Source organism: Physella acuta, unplaced genomic scaffold, assembly GCF_028476545.2.
Source record: "Physella acuta isolate Inbredline_101_S28 unplaced genomic scaffold, ASM2847654v3 ptg001063l, whole genome shotgun sequence".
NCBI classification, from domain to species: domain Eukaryota; kingdom Metazoa; phylum Mollusca; class Gastropoda; family Physidae; genus Physella; species Physella acuta.
In genome coordinates this window covers 879363-895578 of record NW_026732580.1, presented here as the reverse complement: position 1 = coordinate 895578, position 16216 = coordinate 879363, and the positions used below count along the sequence as shown (strand labels likewise).

At 36.3% G+C, this 16216-nt stretch overlaps 1 protein-coding gene across 1 annotated transcript; it reads left to right on the top strand.

Moving 5' to 3' along the window:
* Positions 1–1280: 1280 nt before the first annotated feature.
* Positions 1281–15851, top strand: LOC131955351 (mucin-2-like). The gene is made up of 7 exons (XM_059319464.1): positions 1281–1499; positions 4132–4323; positions 4531–4811; positions 8715–8830; positions 10331–10503; positions 10650–10930; positions 13195–15851. Exons 1-7 carry the CDS (start codon positions 1421–1423, stop codon positions 15685–15687), a joined length of 3615 nt encoding a protein of 1204 aa, XP_059175447.1. The 5' UTR covers positions 1281–1420; the 3' UTR covers positions 15688–15851.
* The last annotated feature ends 365 nt before the right edge of the window (positions 15852–16216 follow it).

Below are 16216 nucleotides of genomic sequence, written 5' to 3'. Positions count from 1 at the left end.
CACTGGAGCAGACACATTGATTAAATCACGGAGCTGTGTTCCCTACACCAAAAGTAATTAATTTAAAAAAAAAGTTCTTTCACATTTCTACATTAAAAACAGCTAGTGAATGCTGCCACATATTTAATAAAACAAAAAAACATGAACCGCAGATATTGTTGTTCTAATTTTACTACGTTCACGTTTTTTTGTTCGTTAGGCAAGATCTACACTAATCTGTGCTTAACAATGTTATTAATTTAACAGTTATGAATGCAACTGGGGAAAAAAAATGTTTTCTTGGTAAAGCTACAATGTAGTTTCAACCATTCTGCGTTCCTGGAATGACGTATTAAAACTACTCAACACAATTAAAAACAATTCTCCGTAATATTAGAATTGTTGCTTTTTTATTGGTATATATATATTATTATTACAATTTTTCGCCTTAGTGTCACTCCTCTAAATGGTGTCACCCGGTATGCTGCCTCACACCCCTTGGGGCGCTACTGACACCATTGCTGCCCATTAATGACGTATTGGTTCAGATAAACGCCGACGCCTGCGGTGATGATTACAGTTGCTATTTTTAGCATCTTATCAGATTCTATTGTGATCTAATTAGTAGTGCTAATTTCACGGTGATAATGCTCATTAATTTCTATTTAAATGAAAAGTATTTCAGCAGTTACGCTGAACTTTTATCATCTCTAGCATCAAAGTACAGATTCATTAGAAATCGGAGGTATATTCTTCTAGAGGCGTAGCGAGCCTTCCCGGCGCCCGGGGACAAACTTTCAATTTGGCGCCCCCTCGGTAGCAAATTTTTAATTTGCACCCCCCTCAAACTTTCGATTTGCACCCCCCCCCCCCCGTCAAACTACAAAAATGCAGCTACATTTTAATTTGTTTTTACAACCCAGTTTGGCGCCCGGGAACATATGTCGTCGTCCCCTGCCCCCCCCCCCCCCCCCCAAATCGCTACGCCTCTGCATTCTTCACACCTTTTCTTTTTCAAATAAACAAACTTTTCTCCATGGAAGCATAGATCGAAACCATCCACAGCAACCCGTCAATTAGAAAAAAATAACATGTTATAGCCTAACTGTACAAACTGAAAAATTGATAGCCGTTATTGAATTGATTTAGCATGACTTAAAAATAATGGAACATAAAGTTGATAAACGAGTTATCTATCCTAATTTAATCACTGAAATAAAAAAAAAAGATTACAAGGCTTGAAAGCGTGAAGTCACTCCCTTTGTGTTATCATGTTGTAACGATCTGATAAAGTTATCACAGACAGCCCATTCAAACAATGTCACGGGATTAAATGAATCTTTTTTAAAATATATTCTCCAGTTTTAATTTTGTAATATGTGACTGACCTGAAAATTTTATACAAAATTCAAAAATACAATTTTCTCAAACATCTATTATAATGAAATCAAAATTGCATTGGAATATTTTTACTTTATTTGTGTTTATCGACCAGGTTTTATTAGTTTTAGGTTTTGCAGGTAAGTGTAATTTTTATTTTTTCGTTACAGGATCGATTTATGTGAAATACATATTCCTAGCAATTCATAGTAGCAATACTTCAAATTTCAATCATTTTTTTCTATCCTATACTGGATAACATTTAATCTTTAACGTGATATCCACTTGTTACTTATTCTGGTTTACTAGCAATGGAACATGCTAGGTTGTTGTGTCTGGGTAGTAGGTTTTCTACTGTGATGTAACTATGTTAGCAGGGAACGGGCTGTATCATATGTAGCACAGTCTATCACCATGTTTATGTGAATCTATTCATTTTAATAAATACTCGAATAACTATCTTTTGAGCTTCCAGAAGTTTTTATCTACATAAACCAGTGACAGTGGCGTCGCTAGGCCGCGTGTCACCCGATGCGGCACCTCATGGTGCCCCCCTCCCCCATTTTTAAAAAAATGTAATACTAATGATGCTCATCTGTAATCGTTTGTTAATACAGCCGGGTGTAACATTGTTTTTACTTTATGGCGTCACCCCCCCCCCCTTGTTGTGATCGTCACTATGTACTTAAAATATTTTTAACCATTCATTGAACTGGCAAAAACATATTCAATATATCTTGTAATTTTTTTTGTCTTGGTGTCACCCCCCCCCCCCCATAAATGGTGTCACCCGGTGCGGTCTACACCCCCGCCCCGCCTCGCGAGGCCTCTGACCAGTGTATCTTGTTTTAGTAATTTAATAACTCAACAATGTTCTGGTTCTCTGTGTATTATTCTCGCCATTTCTGGCCCCTGTCATGGCTTTACAGCTCACTCTTGGAGTAATTTTAACATGGAAAATCTTAAATGTCTTAAGTTTGCTGTTTATGATTACCTCTACATGAGATGAGAATTACTTTGATCAGGGCTGGCGTTACCATGGGGAGGGGGGCGGGGCGCTGAAATGTGTAATCACCATTTTTAAACAATAACTAATGATTAATAGTTTTGATTATATTATACAAACTATAGACTGGGTAATATAATAACATAATTATTGTACTTAATATAAATCTTTTAATTTCGAAAATTTCAGATGGTTATCTAATTTATCCAGGAAGGGGCGGGGGACTCTTCTACCACCTCGAATGAAATGTAATTTATTTAGAAAATATATACTTTTACCAGTATCCACCCCCCCCCACCCCCAGAATATTTCAAATGCCTACCAGAGAAAAAAAGTCTGAAAGAAGCACTGGTTGATTAAGAGATGGCTCAAGCGCATGACACGGCGTTCTAAAACAAGTGCAATTTTTATTTTTAGATTTGGCTTGTATGTCTAGTTTTCTCTCGCTTTGGATCGAAATCTCATTAGCCTTGGAGAATTTAAACTTTCAAACTAAATTAATTGTTGTGAAGTTGATTCTCATTTATAACAGAAAACATGGTGGCTATTTGTTTCTAGGTTTCGCTTCAAGGTTGAACAAAGCATTATGAATTTTCAAAAATGCAACTAATATTTTTTTAGCGCAATTTCCATTCTGTTGAATTGCGTTTATTAACCCGTCATTTCTGGATGGATGAATGGATGGATGTATGAATGAATGTGTGTCCGCAGCTTTAAGTCGTATCTCCTCCTCAACGAAGCAATATCGAGGACTAGTTTCAAAGTAATTATGTTAAGCAAGTTACGAGGATGAACATAGGCCATAAAAATTCCGGGTTTCTTTCATGGATTTCCCGGAAAAGCCAAAAAAAATCGAAAAAATGCAGTTTTTGGCCAATATCTCGGCAACCAGACCACTTAGCGACTTGAAACATGTACCAATCGATTCCTGCCATAATTTAGAACAATATTGCCGAAGAAAGTTTTCAAAAATATCCTTTCGTTCGGTCACAAATTTTTTTTTAAATTAATTAAAATTTGGACCGAATTAGTAGGCATTTTATCCAACCACACCACACGCGTCATCACGTTCAATAGCTGCGCCATCACGTTCAATGGCTGCGACATCACGTTCGGTAGCTAGGCGCGCAATGGTTTTTAGTCATGTAACTCTATTGTGAATAAAACATGTAAAATACTGAAAAAAATATTAATAAAAAACGTTTTAATAACTAACCAATGGTTTTACTAACCCTGCTCTTGATTTACGCTACGACAGAGCTATTTTTAGATAACATAAGGAAATTGCGCTTAAATGTCACTAGACTTTTTAATTAACTTGTTTTAAATTGCAACGCTGCTTTAATTCATATGGCTGGGAACTAACGCAATTGCAATGTCTGTGACAAGTGGAGAACGCAGTTTTTCAAAATTGAAATTAATTTAAACTTAGTTGCCTTCAACAATTTCTGGAATTGAAGGAATCAGTAGAAACTTCTGCAAAGAAGAAGGCGCGAAAATTTAAATTTTGATTTTGTAGTCTGCATGTAACATTTATGCAATTGATAAAGAATTGTTTTTTAATTAATTTATGTGAAAAGAGACGTTTAATAAGTTTTACCTAGGGCGCTAAATAACCTGGAGCCGGCACTGGCTTTGAGTATTTTCAAACGGTAATGAGGAAAATATAAGACTAATAAATCTGATTCTTTCTCACTGTAAGCAAGACTTGTGACTAATGGCATTTTAAAATTACAGAAATGAGAATTTAACTTTATAATCAACAGCCACAACTACAACACCCAGCCCCAGCTTGCCGGAGTGTAAGTCAACAAACAGAGTGCCGCCATCTTGTGATTTTTTTACTACCTGTAACTACACCAGCTATCATGAGGGCAGCACTAGCCTGAGCTGGGTCCTGGCCAATGGCACAATGAAGCCTATAGCCAGTCCATGGAGGCCGCCTGGTTCTACAGACCGTAAGATTTATGTTTACATTTATGTTTTATTAACACTATTTGAAGTTTTGCAGACAATGATGCCGAGATTCAACAATATATTTTACAAATTGCAAAACAGAATAGTTATTGTTAATGAACAACTCATTGTTAATTATATTATATTAATTGCTTTTTTTAAAAAGGTATCAACACATTAAAAAGTTTAAAATAATTTTTACTTTAAAGAAAGCTACTACATGTTCTTGGATGCCAAGTATGGAATGCCAGTTGGAAGCAAGGCTATGATGAGTGCTGAGATAAGTCATGACGCAACAGCCATCTGTGTAGAGTTCCATTACGCAACCAGCGGTATCAGCAAACACAACATCCGGGTACTTCTACAGTCGACACCAGGGTACGGTCCAAGCTACAGAACTGATCCTGTGGTGTTTGAGTTGAAGAACCTCAGTATAGCTTATACATGGAAGACCGCGACGTTTTCTACATGCCTCAACGGTTCACGATATGTAAGCAAAGATTTAAATATAGTATATAGGACGGCGTGGTCGTGCGGGAGAGCTTATAATTTATAATTTTAAAAATCCCGAGCTCCTATCCCCGGGCAGACCAGGCTCGTTAGCTGGCGACAGCAACCCATCTAGGTGAGAAAACTCAAAAATGAAAAATCTATATAACATGTTGACACGTAATAATTAATGGTGTAGGATGATAGTTCCTCCAATATTACAATTGACAACGGAGAAGAAATATAGATTTAGTGTACTAATACGTATTTGCACTAAAAGGTAAAATATTCGTGTATTGTCAAATTTTTGAAAGAAGATAAGCGTATTTTGGTACTTTCTTTTTTGAGGAATGTAATCTCACCATCCCGTCATAATAATTCCAAGGCAAAACTTTAAAAAATGTTCTGCTTAGAAATCTGTGAGAAAAAGAAATACTGCTGAATCCTACTTAATTTATAATACAACACTTAAGGCAGACTTTTTTTTAAAAACGTCCTAAGTAATCGTACAATTACCCCTGTCACTCTATTTGTGAAATAAGCAACGGTCACATTTTGTCCATAATATCCTAATATATAAAAGCCCATGTGCGCACTTCTGTCTCTCTCTCTCTTTCTCTCTCTCTGTCTCTCTCTCTGTCTCTCTCTCTCTCTCTCTCTCTCTGTCTTTCTTTCTCTCTGTCCGCAAAATATTTTCTCAGGCTATGATATCAGTATCTTCATCGGACTTCTGTTGAAAATAATATGTTAGATGTTTTAAATGTATAAACTAAATTTTATTTAAAGAAGAAAAATAAAGGCACATTCGAATGTAGAAAAACATTTTTAATTATGCAACTGGAAAAGTGTTTATAGTTGTATCAAGAACACAATAAACAATTACGTCACATGCCACAAGTTTACACTATGGAAAGAACACAACACTAATGGCGTCATCTTCCAATTTTAGAATATAAAGAAATGAACTATTTTATTCAAATTTGATTTAGATCTAGATTCTATTAATCTACGTATCAAGACGTACTCTATGAAATGTATACAATTTTCTCGGCCAAACTAATATAAATTACTTTAAAAAATAACATAATGACCATTGAATAGCCGTATTTTTAACGGATTTTTAGCTATTTATTTATTTCTTTGTTTTGCCCCTAATATTGTTCAACGTGTAGTAAAGCACATTGCGTTATGACCAATAACTATTTTATAAAATATTTTTCTCAAACATGTATAACATAAATATATAGGCATATAATTCACGTGTAACGCTTTTCTTTATCGTTATTTAAATAGTAGTGTATACTTTATTTTCTACTGTTTACTGCATTATTACATAGAAGCTTGTTATTAAAACGTTTTTTATGAAAAAAATATTTAATTTAGTACTTTACATATTTTTATTTACAATAGATTTGCATAAATAAAAACCATTGCGCACCTATTGAACGTGATGACACGCTATTGAACGTGATGACGCGTGTGGAGTAGTTGGATAGGACTGCCTATTAATTTGGACACATTTTTAATTAAGTAATAAAAAATTAATCAGGCGACCAATTAAATCAAGTTGAATGTCATGATGCATTGTCTTCATGTCTTGATCCACGTACTAATTACGAACCGTATCTGTCAGTTAGAAGAGCCTGCAATTTCGCTCCACCGTTTCGATCTAGACAAACTGACGGCAGACTGACGAGGAAGTGAGTTAAAAGCTTGTAAAAAAAATTCATAAAAAACGTTTTAATAACAAGCTTTTAAGTAATAATGCACTAAAAAGTAGAAAATAAATTATATACTACTATTTAAATTACCCTAAAGAAAAGCGTGGGTCACTTTAGTACCTATTGGATACCTTTACTAATATTTGAGAAGAAACCCACGCTTTTCTTTATAGTAATTTAAATAGTAGTATATAATTTATTTTCTACTTTTTAGTGCATTATTACATAAAAGCTTGTTATTAAAACGTTTTTTATGAATTTTTTTTTTCAGTACTTTACATGTTTTATTTACAATAGAGTTACATGGCTAATAACCATTGCGCGCCTACTGAACGTGATGGCGCGCCTACTGAATGTGATGGCGCAGCTATTGAACGTGATGACGCGTGTGGTGTGGTTGGATAGACATGCCTATTGATTCGGTCCAAATTTTAATTAATTCATAAAAAATTAATTAGGCATCCAATTAAGTCAAATTTAATTCCAGATTGCATTGTCTTCATGTCTTGACCCACGTGCCAAATGTGAATCGTATCGGTCAAGTAGAAGTGTCCGAATTTTCACTCCAGCATTTCGATCTAGACTGACGACAGAGGAAGCGAGTTAAATAAAAGCTTGTAATAAAAACGTTTTAATATCAAGCTTTTATGTACTAATGCACTAAAAAGTAGAAAATAAATTATACACTACTATTTAAATTACTATAAAGAAAAGCGTGGGTCACTTTAGTACTTTAGTACCTATTGCATACCTTTACTAATATTTGAGAAAAGACCCACGCTTTTCTTTATAGTAATTTAAATAGTAGCGTATAATTTATTTTCTACTTTTTAGTGCATTCGTACATAAAAGCTTGATATTAAAACGTTTTTTTATGAATTTTTTTTCCAGTACTTTACATGTTTTATTTACAATAGTGTTACATGACTAAAAACCATTGCGCGTCTATTGAACGTGATGGCGCAGCTATTGAACCTGATGGCGCAGCTATTGAACGTGATGACGCGTGTGGTGTGGTTGGATAGACATGCCTACTAATTCAGTCCAAATTTTAATTAATTCATAAAAAAATAATTAGGCATCCTATTAAGTCAAATTTAGTTTCAGATTGCATTGTCTTCATGTCTTGACCCACGTTCCAACTGTGAATCGTATCGGTCAAGTAGAAGTGTCCGAATTTTTGCTCCTGCGTTTCGATCTAGACTGACGACAGACTGACGACTGACGACAGAGGAAGTGAGTTAAATAAAAGCTTTTAATAATAAACCGGGAGAGATCTCCCCTAAACTTTCTCGAATATTCTTATATAAAACAACAGGGGATGGGAACTCGGGCTATAGACATGATTTTTAATCCATTTTAAATACTTAAAGTTTTAAAAATAGAATGAAATTTCGTAGACAAAAGAATTGCACACCAAATGAACCAGTGTTTCTTCCAGACTTTTTTCTCCGGGGGGGGGCACCTGAAATCTTCGGGGTGGCGGTAAACTTTCTTCGGGGGGGGGGGGGCGGACACTGTTAAAAGTATATATTTTCTATATAAATTATATACATTTCATTTCGTTCGGGGGGGCGGTAAAAATTTTTCGGGGGGCCCCGAAGAGATGCCTGGAAGAAACTCTGAAATGAACGCCAAATAAAAAAGCGCATAATAGTGCGCAATATTATTAGTACTTTAAAAATTTACATTAGTTTTTTGAGAAATCGGAAGTAGCGTAAATTAGTACTTCCGATCAACGGAAATTACTCAAAATTTAACAGAAGGCAGAGAATTAGATCTTTTACTCACATGTGAAATTTCATTTATCTATCTGAAATAGTACTCAAGTTATAGGCTTTTGAAAAATTCAAAGTAGAAAAAGTACCACTTCCGGTTATCGGAAATCGCTCAAAAGTTGATACGGATCTACGATTTTGATAAAATACTTATATATGAAATTTCATCAACCTAGCTGTAACGGTACTCAAGTAATCTTGTTTACACACAGACACACAGACATAAGGACAGAATTGCAAAGCCCAATTTTTCAGACTGGATTACGCATAAAACCTCTTAATTTTGATAAATTTGGATTGATAATTTTGAATACTAAAGAGCATAAATATTGTTTTTGATAAACATCTAATAGTTTAGCATCATAATCACAACAAAATTACAATTTAAAATATTTTAAATGGCAGATATCATTTGAAAGTTCGACCATATCTGGACCTGATACAGTGTCAATTGACGGCATCAAAGTTACAGCAGCTGATCTACCGTGTGGAGCTACATCATTCGTAGACGTTACAACAAGGTAAAGTGGGGTCAAGGGTTACAAAGTTGATACATTAATATACACTGGGTTCTAGAAAAAAATACGAATATTTAGGTGCTTTCTTGATAAGTATGGCTTATCTCTCTACTCTATTAATAATTTGGGGCTGCTTCAAACATCGAATTCCGCCAAATGTTATGTCACAATGCATTGTCTGCGAGTGAAAAGTTTTGAAGATATCAATCCGGTGGAAGTGATATTATTCAGAAATCGGAAATAGCGTAAATTAATACTTCCATTCACGGGAAATCGCTCAAAATTTGAGTCTCAAAAGAATAAGATATTATACCAATATTTACTATTTCTTCAACCTAAATGAAACAGTTCGCAAGTTATCGGTATTTTAGAAACCAGAAATATAGTAAAGTATCACTTCCAGTTATCGAACATTGAAAGTAATTCAAGTACCATTTCGTCTTCCTTACTGAAACAGTACCCAAAAATGGCTCAAAATTTGTTTGATACAATGCAATACTTATTTGTGAAATTTGATTCACCTAACTTAAACGGTACTCAAGTTATTGGCTTTAGAAGAGTAAGTACCACTTCCGATTACTGGAAATAGTTCAAAAGTTGATAAAGAAGTACACATTTAATATTTATACTTATATTTAAAATTAGGCCAACTTAAATGAATCGGTGCTCAAGTTATCGTGTTCACAGACAGACAGACAGACAGACAGACAGACAGACAGACAGACAGACAGACAGACAGACAGACAGACACACACACACACACACACACACACAGATACAGACAGACACACAGACAAAATTGCAAACGTTTTTCCGACCTAGGGATTTGTAAACTTCCGGATTTCTATTTTTTGCACGAAAAGGGTCGAATCACAGTGTGAGCAGAGGCGTAGTTAAGGGTCGACCTCTCAGGGCGTCGAGAGTGGCGCCAAAAGACGTAGAAAGAAAAAGTTCATTTTGAGCTGCAGTTCTGAATTATACACAGTTAAAGTTAAGAAATTAAACGCTACAAGCCTTTACGTACTGATTTAATTTTTTCTACCTTGATTGGGTAACAGTTACTGTAAAATAAATACCCTTAAGAAACAGTGGTCGGCAAAAACCACTTACGTACCTTTTCCAAATTGTGTGTTGGGGGCGGGGGGGGGGGGGGTGGAGGGGTGGGGGGGAAGAGGTTTTCTTTTTCACCTACTAAAATTGGAAGGATTTACACCGTTGGCTACTTTCAGTAGCTTATATTTTAAACTAAATTGATGTATCTATAGAAAAACATTAAGACAATAATAATGGCATCATGTATGAAATTATTAAACTTTTTTTTAAAAAGTATTTATACTTGTGATGAAATAACTGTTGGCCCTAAACGTATCACATTACTCTTTAAATATATAATATAGAAATGTTTTTTGTCTATTGAGATGCATAAATAAACGACAGCAAAACATGAGTAATGTTAAACTTAAGGTTGTTGCTTTTTTAATAGTTTGTATGTAAATATGCTAGGTCAACAGCCACATCACATGTATGTACAGACCCAACCTTAGACCCATCCTGTGACTTCCAGACGTTATGTAACTATGTCAGTTACAATGAAGGAAACTCTAACCTGACATGGGTGCTGTCCAATGGAACAACCAGACCAATATTAGGGAATTGGAAAGCTAACCAAACAGATCGTAAGTTAAACTTTAAACCGCAGAAAGTGGAGTGAGAGAGTAGGCCCTACACATGTTTCCCCCATCCAACTAGTCTGTTAGAATCAAATTAAATAGCTAGGATACAATTTAACACAGTGACATGAGGATTTTTAAAACATTTCCAGAAAGTTTCTATGCATTCATCAACCTGAAAGGTGTGTCAACAGTTTCACACAAAGCACTTTTGAGTGCTCACATTTGTGAAGATCTTAGTGCCATCCATGTAGAGTTTCATTATGCAACCAGCGGTAATCAGAAGCAAAACATCAGTGTCTATCTACAGTCTACACCAGGATATGGTTCAAGTCACAGCACTGACCGTTTGGTGTTTGAGTTGAAAGACGTCAGTATATCGTATCGATGGTTCAGTGCTAACTTTACTACGTGTCTAGAAGACAAATTTTACGTACGTACTTGTTCTGTTTTCTTAGAACTTGTGTTATAGCCTAGACTTAAGCTGTATACTTTATCCTAGACCAGTGGTTCTTAGCCAGGGTAAGATCGAAACCTAGGAATTCGGTCAGTCTCAGGGGTTCAGCGGAGGACAAGACACACAACCGACTAATATGTTCGGTATCGTGATATGTCTATATTGTGGAATCCTTGACATCAAAGATGTCACCAATCGTATCAACGCCACCTATACAGGCGCACATTGCTCGTATATATACTTACGTGCTGTGATGAACATACCTTTTACTCCTATACCGTGACCCAGTAGTCACTATCGTGATATTTTGTCGAGTGTGATTTCCTTCTTAATATTTTAATCCCTTCATACTCAAATGGATTCACGTGTATATTGGAACATGATGGGAGTCAGCGTCCCAACTACATGATTTGCAACAAAACTCAAAGAATACTACCATAAGGATGTAGATGGAAAATACAAGAACACAACACTTGCTGAAGCCAATGTTAAGACACGCATTTCTGAACTTGCGTTTGATTGGCAAAAGCAGAAGTGACACTGATTAAAATTATTTTTAATGTTTTTGTTTTGATAATACATTAATGTTGATGCACAGTTCATTTTGCTACTAGTAAAATATATAGGTCTACCTATGTTTTGAATTCTTTTAAAAAATCCTATTTTATTTTTCCTAGAAGGGTTCGGTGAATGCACATGGTTAAGAGCCACTGTTCTAGATTTTCAAATGAATACTTTCATAGTTCCTGTTTTGTATTTGCGTTTTTTTCTCTACCCTATTGTTACTACTTTAATGATAATTAATTATTGTCCCACTTCTCTCAGCTTATGACTTAATTAAGAGATATTAAAAACTTTGACCTTGGTAGCATCAAATAGACAAAGACATAAGTACAAAGCTTCTGTTAAAAATAAGCCGGGAGTTATCTCCCCTAAACTTTCTCGAATATTCTCATATAACACAAAGGGGAACGGCAACGGGATTTATACATGATTTTTAATCCATTTTTTAAAACTTGAAGTTTTAAAATAGAATAGAATCTTGTAGAAAAAATAATTGCCCACCAAGTGAGCAACAAACAATGTGTGCATATTAGTTCAGAACATTAGTAGTTAATAAATCGATATGCTTTTTTTTTTTTTTTTGAGAAATCGGAAATAGCGTAAAGTACTAATTCCGGTCTCCCGGAAATTACTCAAAACTTGACAGAAAACATCAAATAAGATCTTTTAATTAATGTGAAATTTCATCTATATATCAGAAACAGTACCCAAATTAAGTGTTTTGAAAAACCGAAAGTAGAATAAGTTCCACTTCCAATTACCGGAAATCACTGAAAAGTTGACATAAAACTACAAATTTGATGTAATGAAATTTCATCAACCTAGCTGTAACTGTAACGGTACTTACGTTATCGTGTTCACAGAGAGACAGACAGGCATAAATACACACAGACACACAGACATACAAACAAAATTACAAAACTAAGTTTTTCACACGATTACAATACTTCGTCTCTGGTAGTTAGTCTCTATACTCAGTAATCCATCTATTTTTAAATATTTTTTTAAATATCTAATCTCTTCCGTGCTTTCGTTTACTACTAATATTTTTTTAATGGTTTCTAGTTTTCCGTACACTTATCTCCTGGTGTATATGTGTGTGTGTGGGGGGGGGGTGTGGTTGCAGATTTTTTTTCTCCGGGGGGGGGGGGGGGGGCGGACACTGTTAAAAGTATATATTTTCTATATATATTATATAAATTTCATTTCGTTCGGGGGGGGGGGGGGGGGCGGTAGAATTTTTTCGCCCCCCCCCCCCCCCCCCCCGAAGAGATGCCTGGAAGAAACTCTGTGTAGTTGGATCATTGAGCTTACGACAGTTAACCTGAAAGGTTCGAGCTCTGATCCCCGGGCTCGAGTCTCTAAGACGTCCTTGAGTCCACCCAGCTCTGACCGGTAACTGACACCCGTTAGGGAAACAAACCCGGCTTGTCAAAATGCTGACCACACTATCCGCTGTTTGCCGAGGTCGTAGAAAAAGATAAACTCTACTTTTTCTACCCTATGTGTCCTGGAAATGAACGAGAAAAATGATAAATCTCCTGGTGGTGATTGTTGGGTGGGGGGTGGGGTAGTTCTACACATATAGCAGCTAAGTAAATACCTGATTTAATTATAAATTTCTTTATGAAGCTCTTGTAAATGATAAACAGATCAACTTTAAATTGTGATTCCAGATATCTTTTGAGGGTTCGGCAACATCATTATATCAGACAGTGGCACTGGATGGTATTAGAGTTACAAAGGCTGACATGGCATGCCCTAATAGTCACGTGACCTCAACACTTCACACACAAACATCGCTTTCTACAGCAGCATCTACTACAACCACACCAACAACAACCACAACAAGTACACCAACAACAACTAAACCAACAACAACCACAACAAGTACACCAACAACTAGTAGACCAACAACAACTACGCCTACAACAACTACACCTACAACAACTACACCTACAACAACTACAACCACAACAACAACAACCACAACAACTACACCAACTACACCCACAACAACTACACCAACAACACTCACAACAACTACACCAACAACAACCACAACAACTACACCAACTATACCAACAACAACTACTCCAACAACACCCACAACAACTATACCAATAACAACTACACCAACAACAACTACACACACAACAACAACACCAACAACAACAATGACACCAACAACAACTACACCCACAACAACTACACCAACAACAACCACAACAATTACACCAACAACAACTACACTCTCAACACCCACACCAACAACAACCACAACAACCACACCAACAACAACCACACCAACAACAACCACAACAACTACAACAACAACAACTACACCAACAACACCCACAACAACTAAACCAACAACAACTACACACACAACAAATACACCCACAACAACTACACCAAAAACACTAACAACACCAACAACAACTACACCAACAACAACCACAAAAACTACACCAACAATACCCAAAACAACTACACCAATAACAACTACACCAATAACAACTACACCAACAACAACTACACCCACAACAAATACACCAACAACAACCACAACAACTACACCAACAACAACTACACACACAACAAATACACCAACAACACCAACAACACCCACAACAACAACACCAACAACAACTACACCAGCTACACCAACAACATTTACACCAACTACACCCACAACAACTACACCAACAATAACTACACCAACAACAACCACAACAACACAACCAACAACACCCACAACATTTACACCAACAACACCCACAACAACTACACCAACAAAAACTACACCAATAACAACCACAACAACTACACCAACAACACCCACAACAACTACACCAACAACAACTACACACACAACAAATACACCAACAACACCAACAACACCCACAACAACAACACCAACAACAACTACACCAGCTACACCAACAACATTTACACCAACTACACCCACAACAACTACACCAACAATAACTACACCAACAACAACCACAACAACACAACCAACAACACCCACAACATTTACACCAACAACAACCACAACAACTACACCAACAACACCCACAACATTTACACCAACAACACCCACAACAACTACACCAACAAAAACTACACCAATAACAACCACAACAACTACACCAACAACACCCACAACAACTACACCAACAATAACTACACCAATAACAACCACAACAACTACACCAACAACACCCGCAACAACTACACCAACAACACCCAAAACAACAACACCAACAACAACCAAAAAAACCACACCAACAATACTTACAACAAATACAACAATTACACCAACAGAAACCACAACTCTAACAACAACAATACCAACAACAACAACAACAACAACTACACTCACAAAAACCACAACAACTACACCCACAACACCCACAACAGCTACACCAACAACACCCACAACAACTACACCAAAAACACAATTCACAATTACACCAACAACAAAATCCATAACTACACCACCAGCATCCACATCTACTGGACCAACAACAACACCCACAACCGCAACAACAGTAAATTCTTATAAAACGCCTAAAATACAAAACTCAACTATCGCTCCGATCACAGAGGTTACAAACATTACAAGTACTACACCTACGATCATTACACGTACCACTATTATAGATACATCTCCATACACAAATGTTACATATTCTACAATCACAACAACTAACCCAACTACACCTTTAAATACCACAACCAATATGTACCCAACTATTTTACCTAAAGTATCTACTTCACCTTCGGAAACTACTAATACACCAACTAACCGACAGCCAAATACAAATAGCCCTTCGACGATAACCACCAATAAGGTGTCTGATTCAACCAGTAAACAAAGTGCGCATCCAAGCACTACTCAGGAAGTACAAACAGCAAACAGACATGCGCAAAGCGGAGAAAGCAGCGGCTTAAGCAGCTCCACACAAACTGCACTTATTGCCTCTTTCACTGTACTCGGCGTCATCGTCATTGTCATTATTGCAGTCATCTTTATTAGACGTCGACGTCAACAAGCCACTAAGGAAAAAGAGAATTACATAACAGACGACGCCGTATTTGATAAGACATCAATGCGAGACGAAGACTACCAGCTACACAACATTTATAAAGATGTGATTTAAATATCTATAAAGATGTTATTTAAATATTTATTTGCCCGTTCTTTTAGGTCAGAACCAAACAACAATCAGGGTATCGTTTCAAAATATTGCTAATTATGTGTACGTGTATTATGTTTAAAAAAAATATTTAAATGTTTGGTAGTTTATTAAATGAAAATTGCTTACGCGTGTGAGTTTTTAAAGCATAATTCTGACTGTTCGTGTTATAGTGTTAAATGTGTGTTATGGTGTTGGTGTTATAGTGTTGAGTATTAAGTTTATAATATTGAGTGTTAGTATTATAACGTTGGTGTTATAATGTTAGTGTTAGTTTCCACCAAAGTAGCATATCAAAGTGAAAAAGCAGGGCACGGAGTCGCGGTGTTGTCGACGACCTATGACACTATAGGCAGATCTAAGGTGTGTGGGGAGGGGGCATTATTAGAGGCCTAGCGATGGGGGGAGGGGGGGCAGGGGTGACATGTCCCCGGGCGCCGACCTCAGGGGGCGCCTCAATGGGTTGGAAGAAGTAATTGAAAGTCTGGGGGGG

What these genes read in the sequence shown, in the direction of transcription:
- LOC131955351 (XM_059319464.1), top strand. Translation starts at nt 1,421, where the DNA reads ATGAAATCAAAATTGCATTGGAATATTTTTACTTTATTTGTGTTTATC. An exon ending in GCCTCAACGGTTCACGATAT is followed by an intron (nt 4,812 to 8,714) that starts GTAAGCAAAGAT and finishes TTTAAATGGCAG; the next exon opens with ATATCATTTGAAAGTTCGAC. An exon ending in GTCTAGAAGACAAATTTTAC is followed by an intron (nt 10,931 to 13,194) that starts GTACGTACTTGT and finishes TTGTGATTCCAG; the next exon opens with ATATCTTTTGAGGGTTCGGC.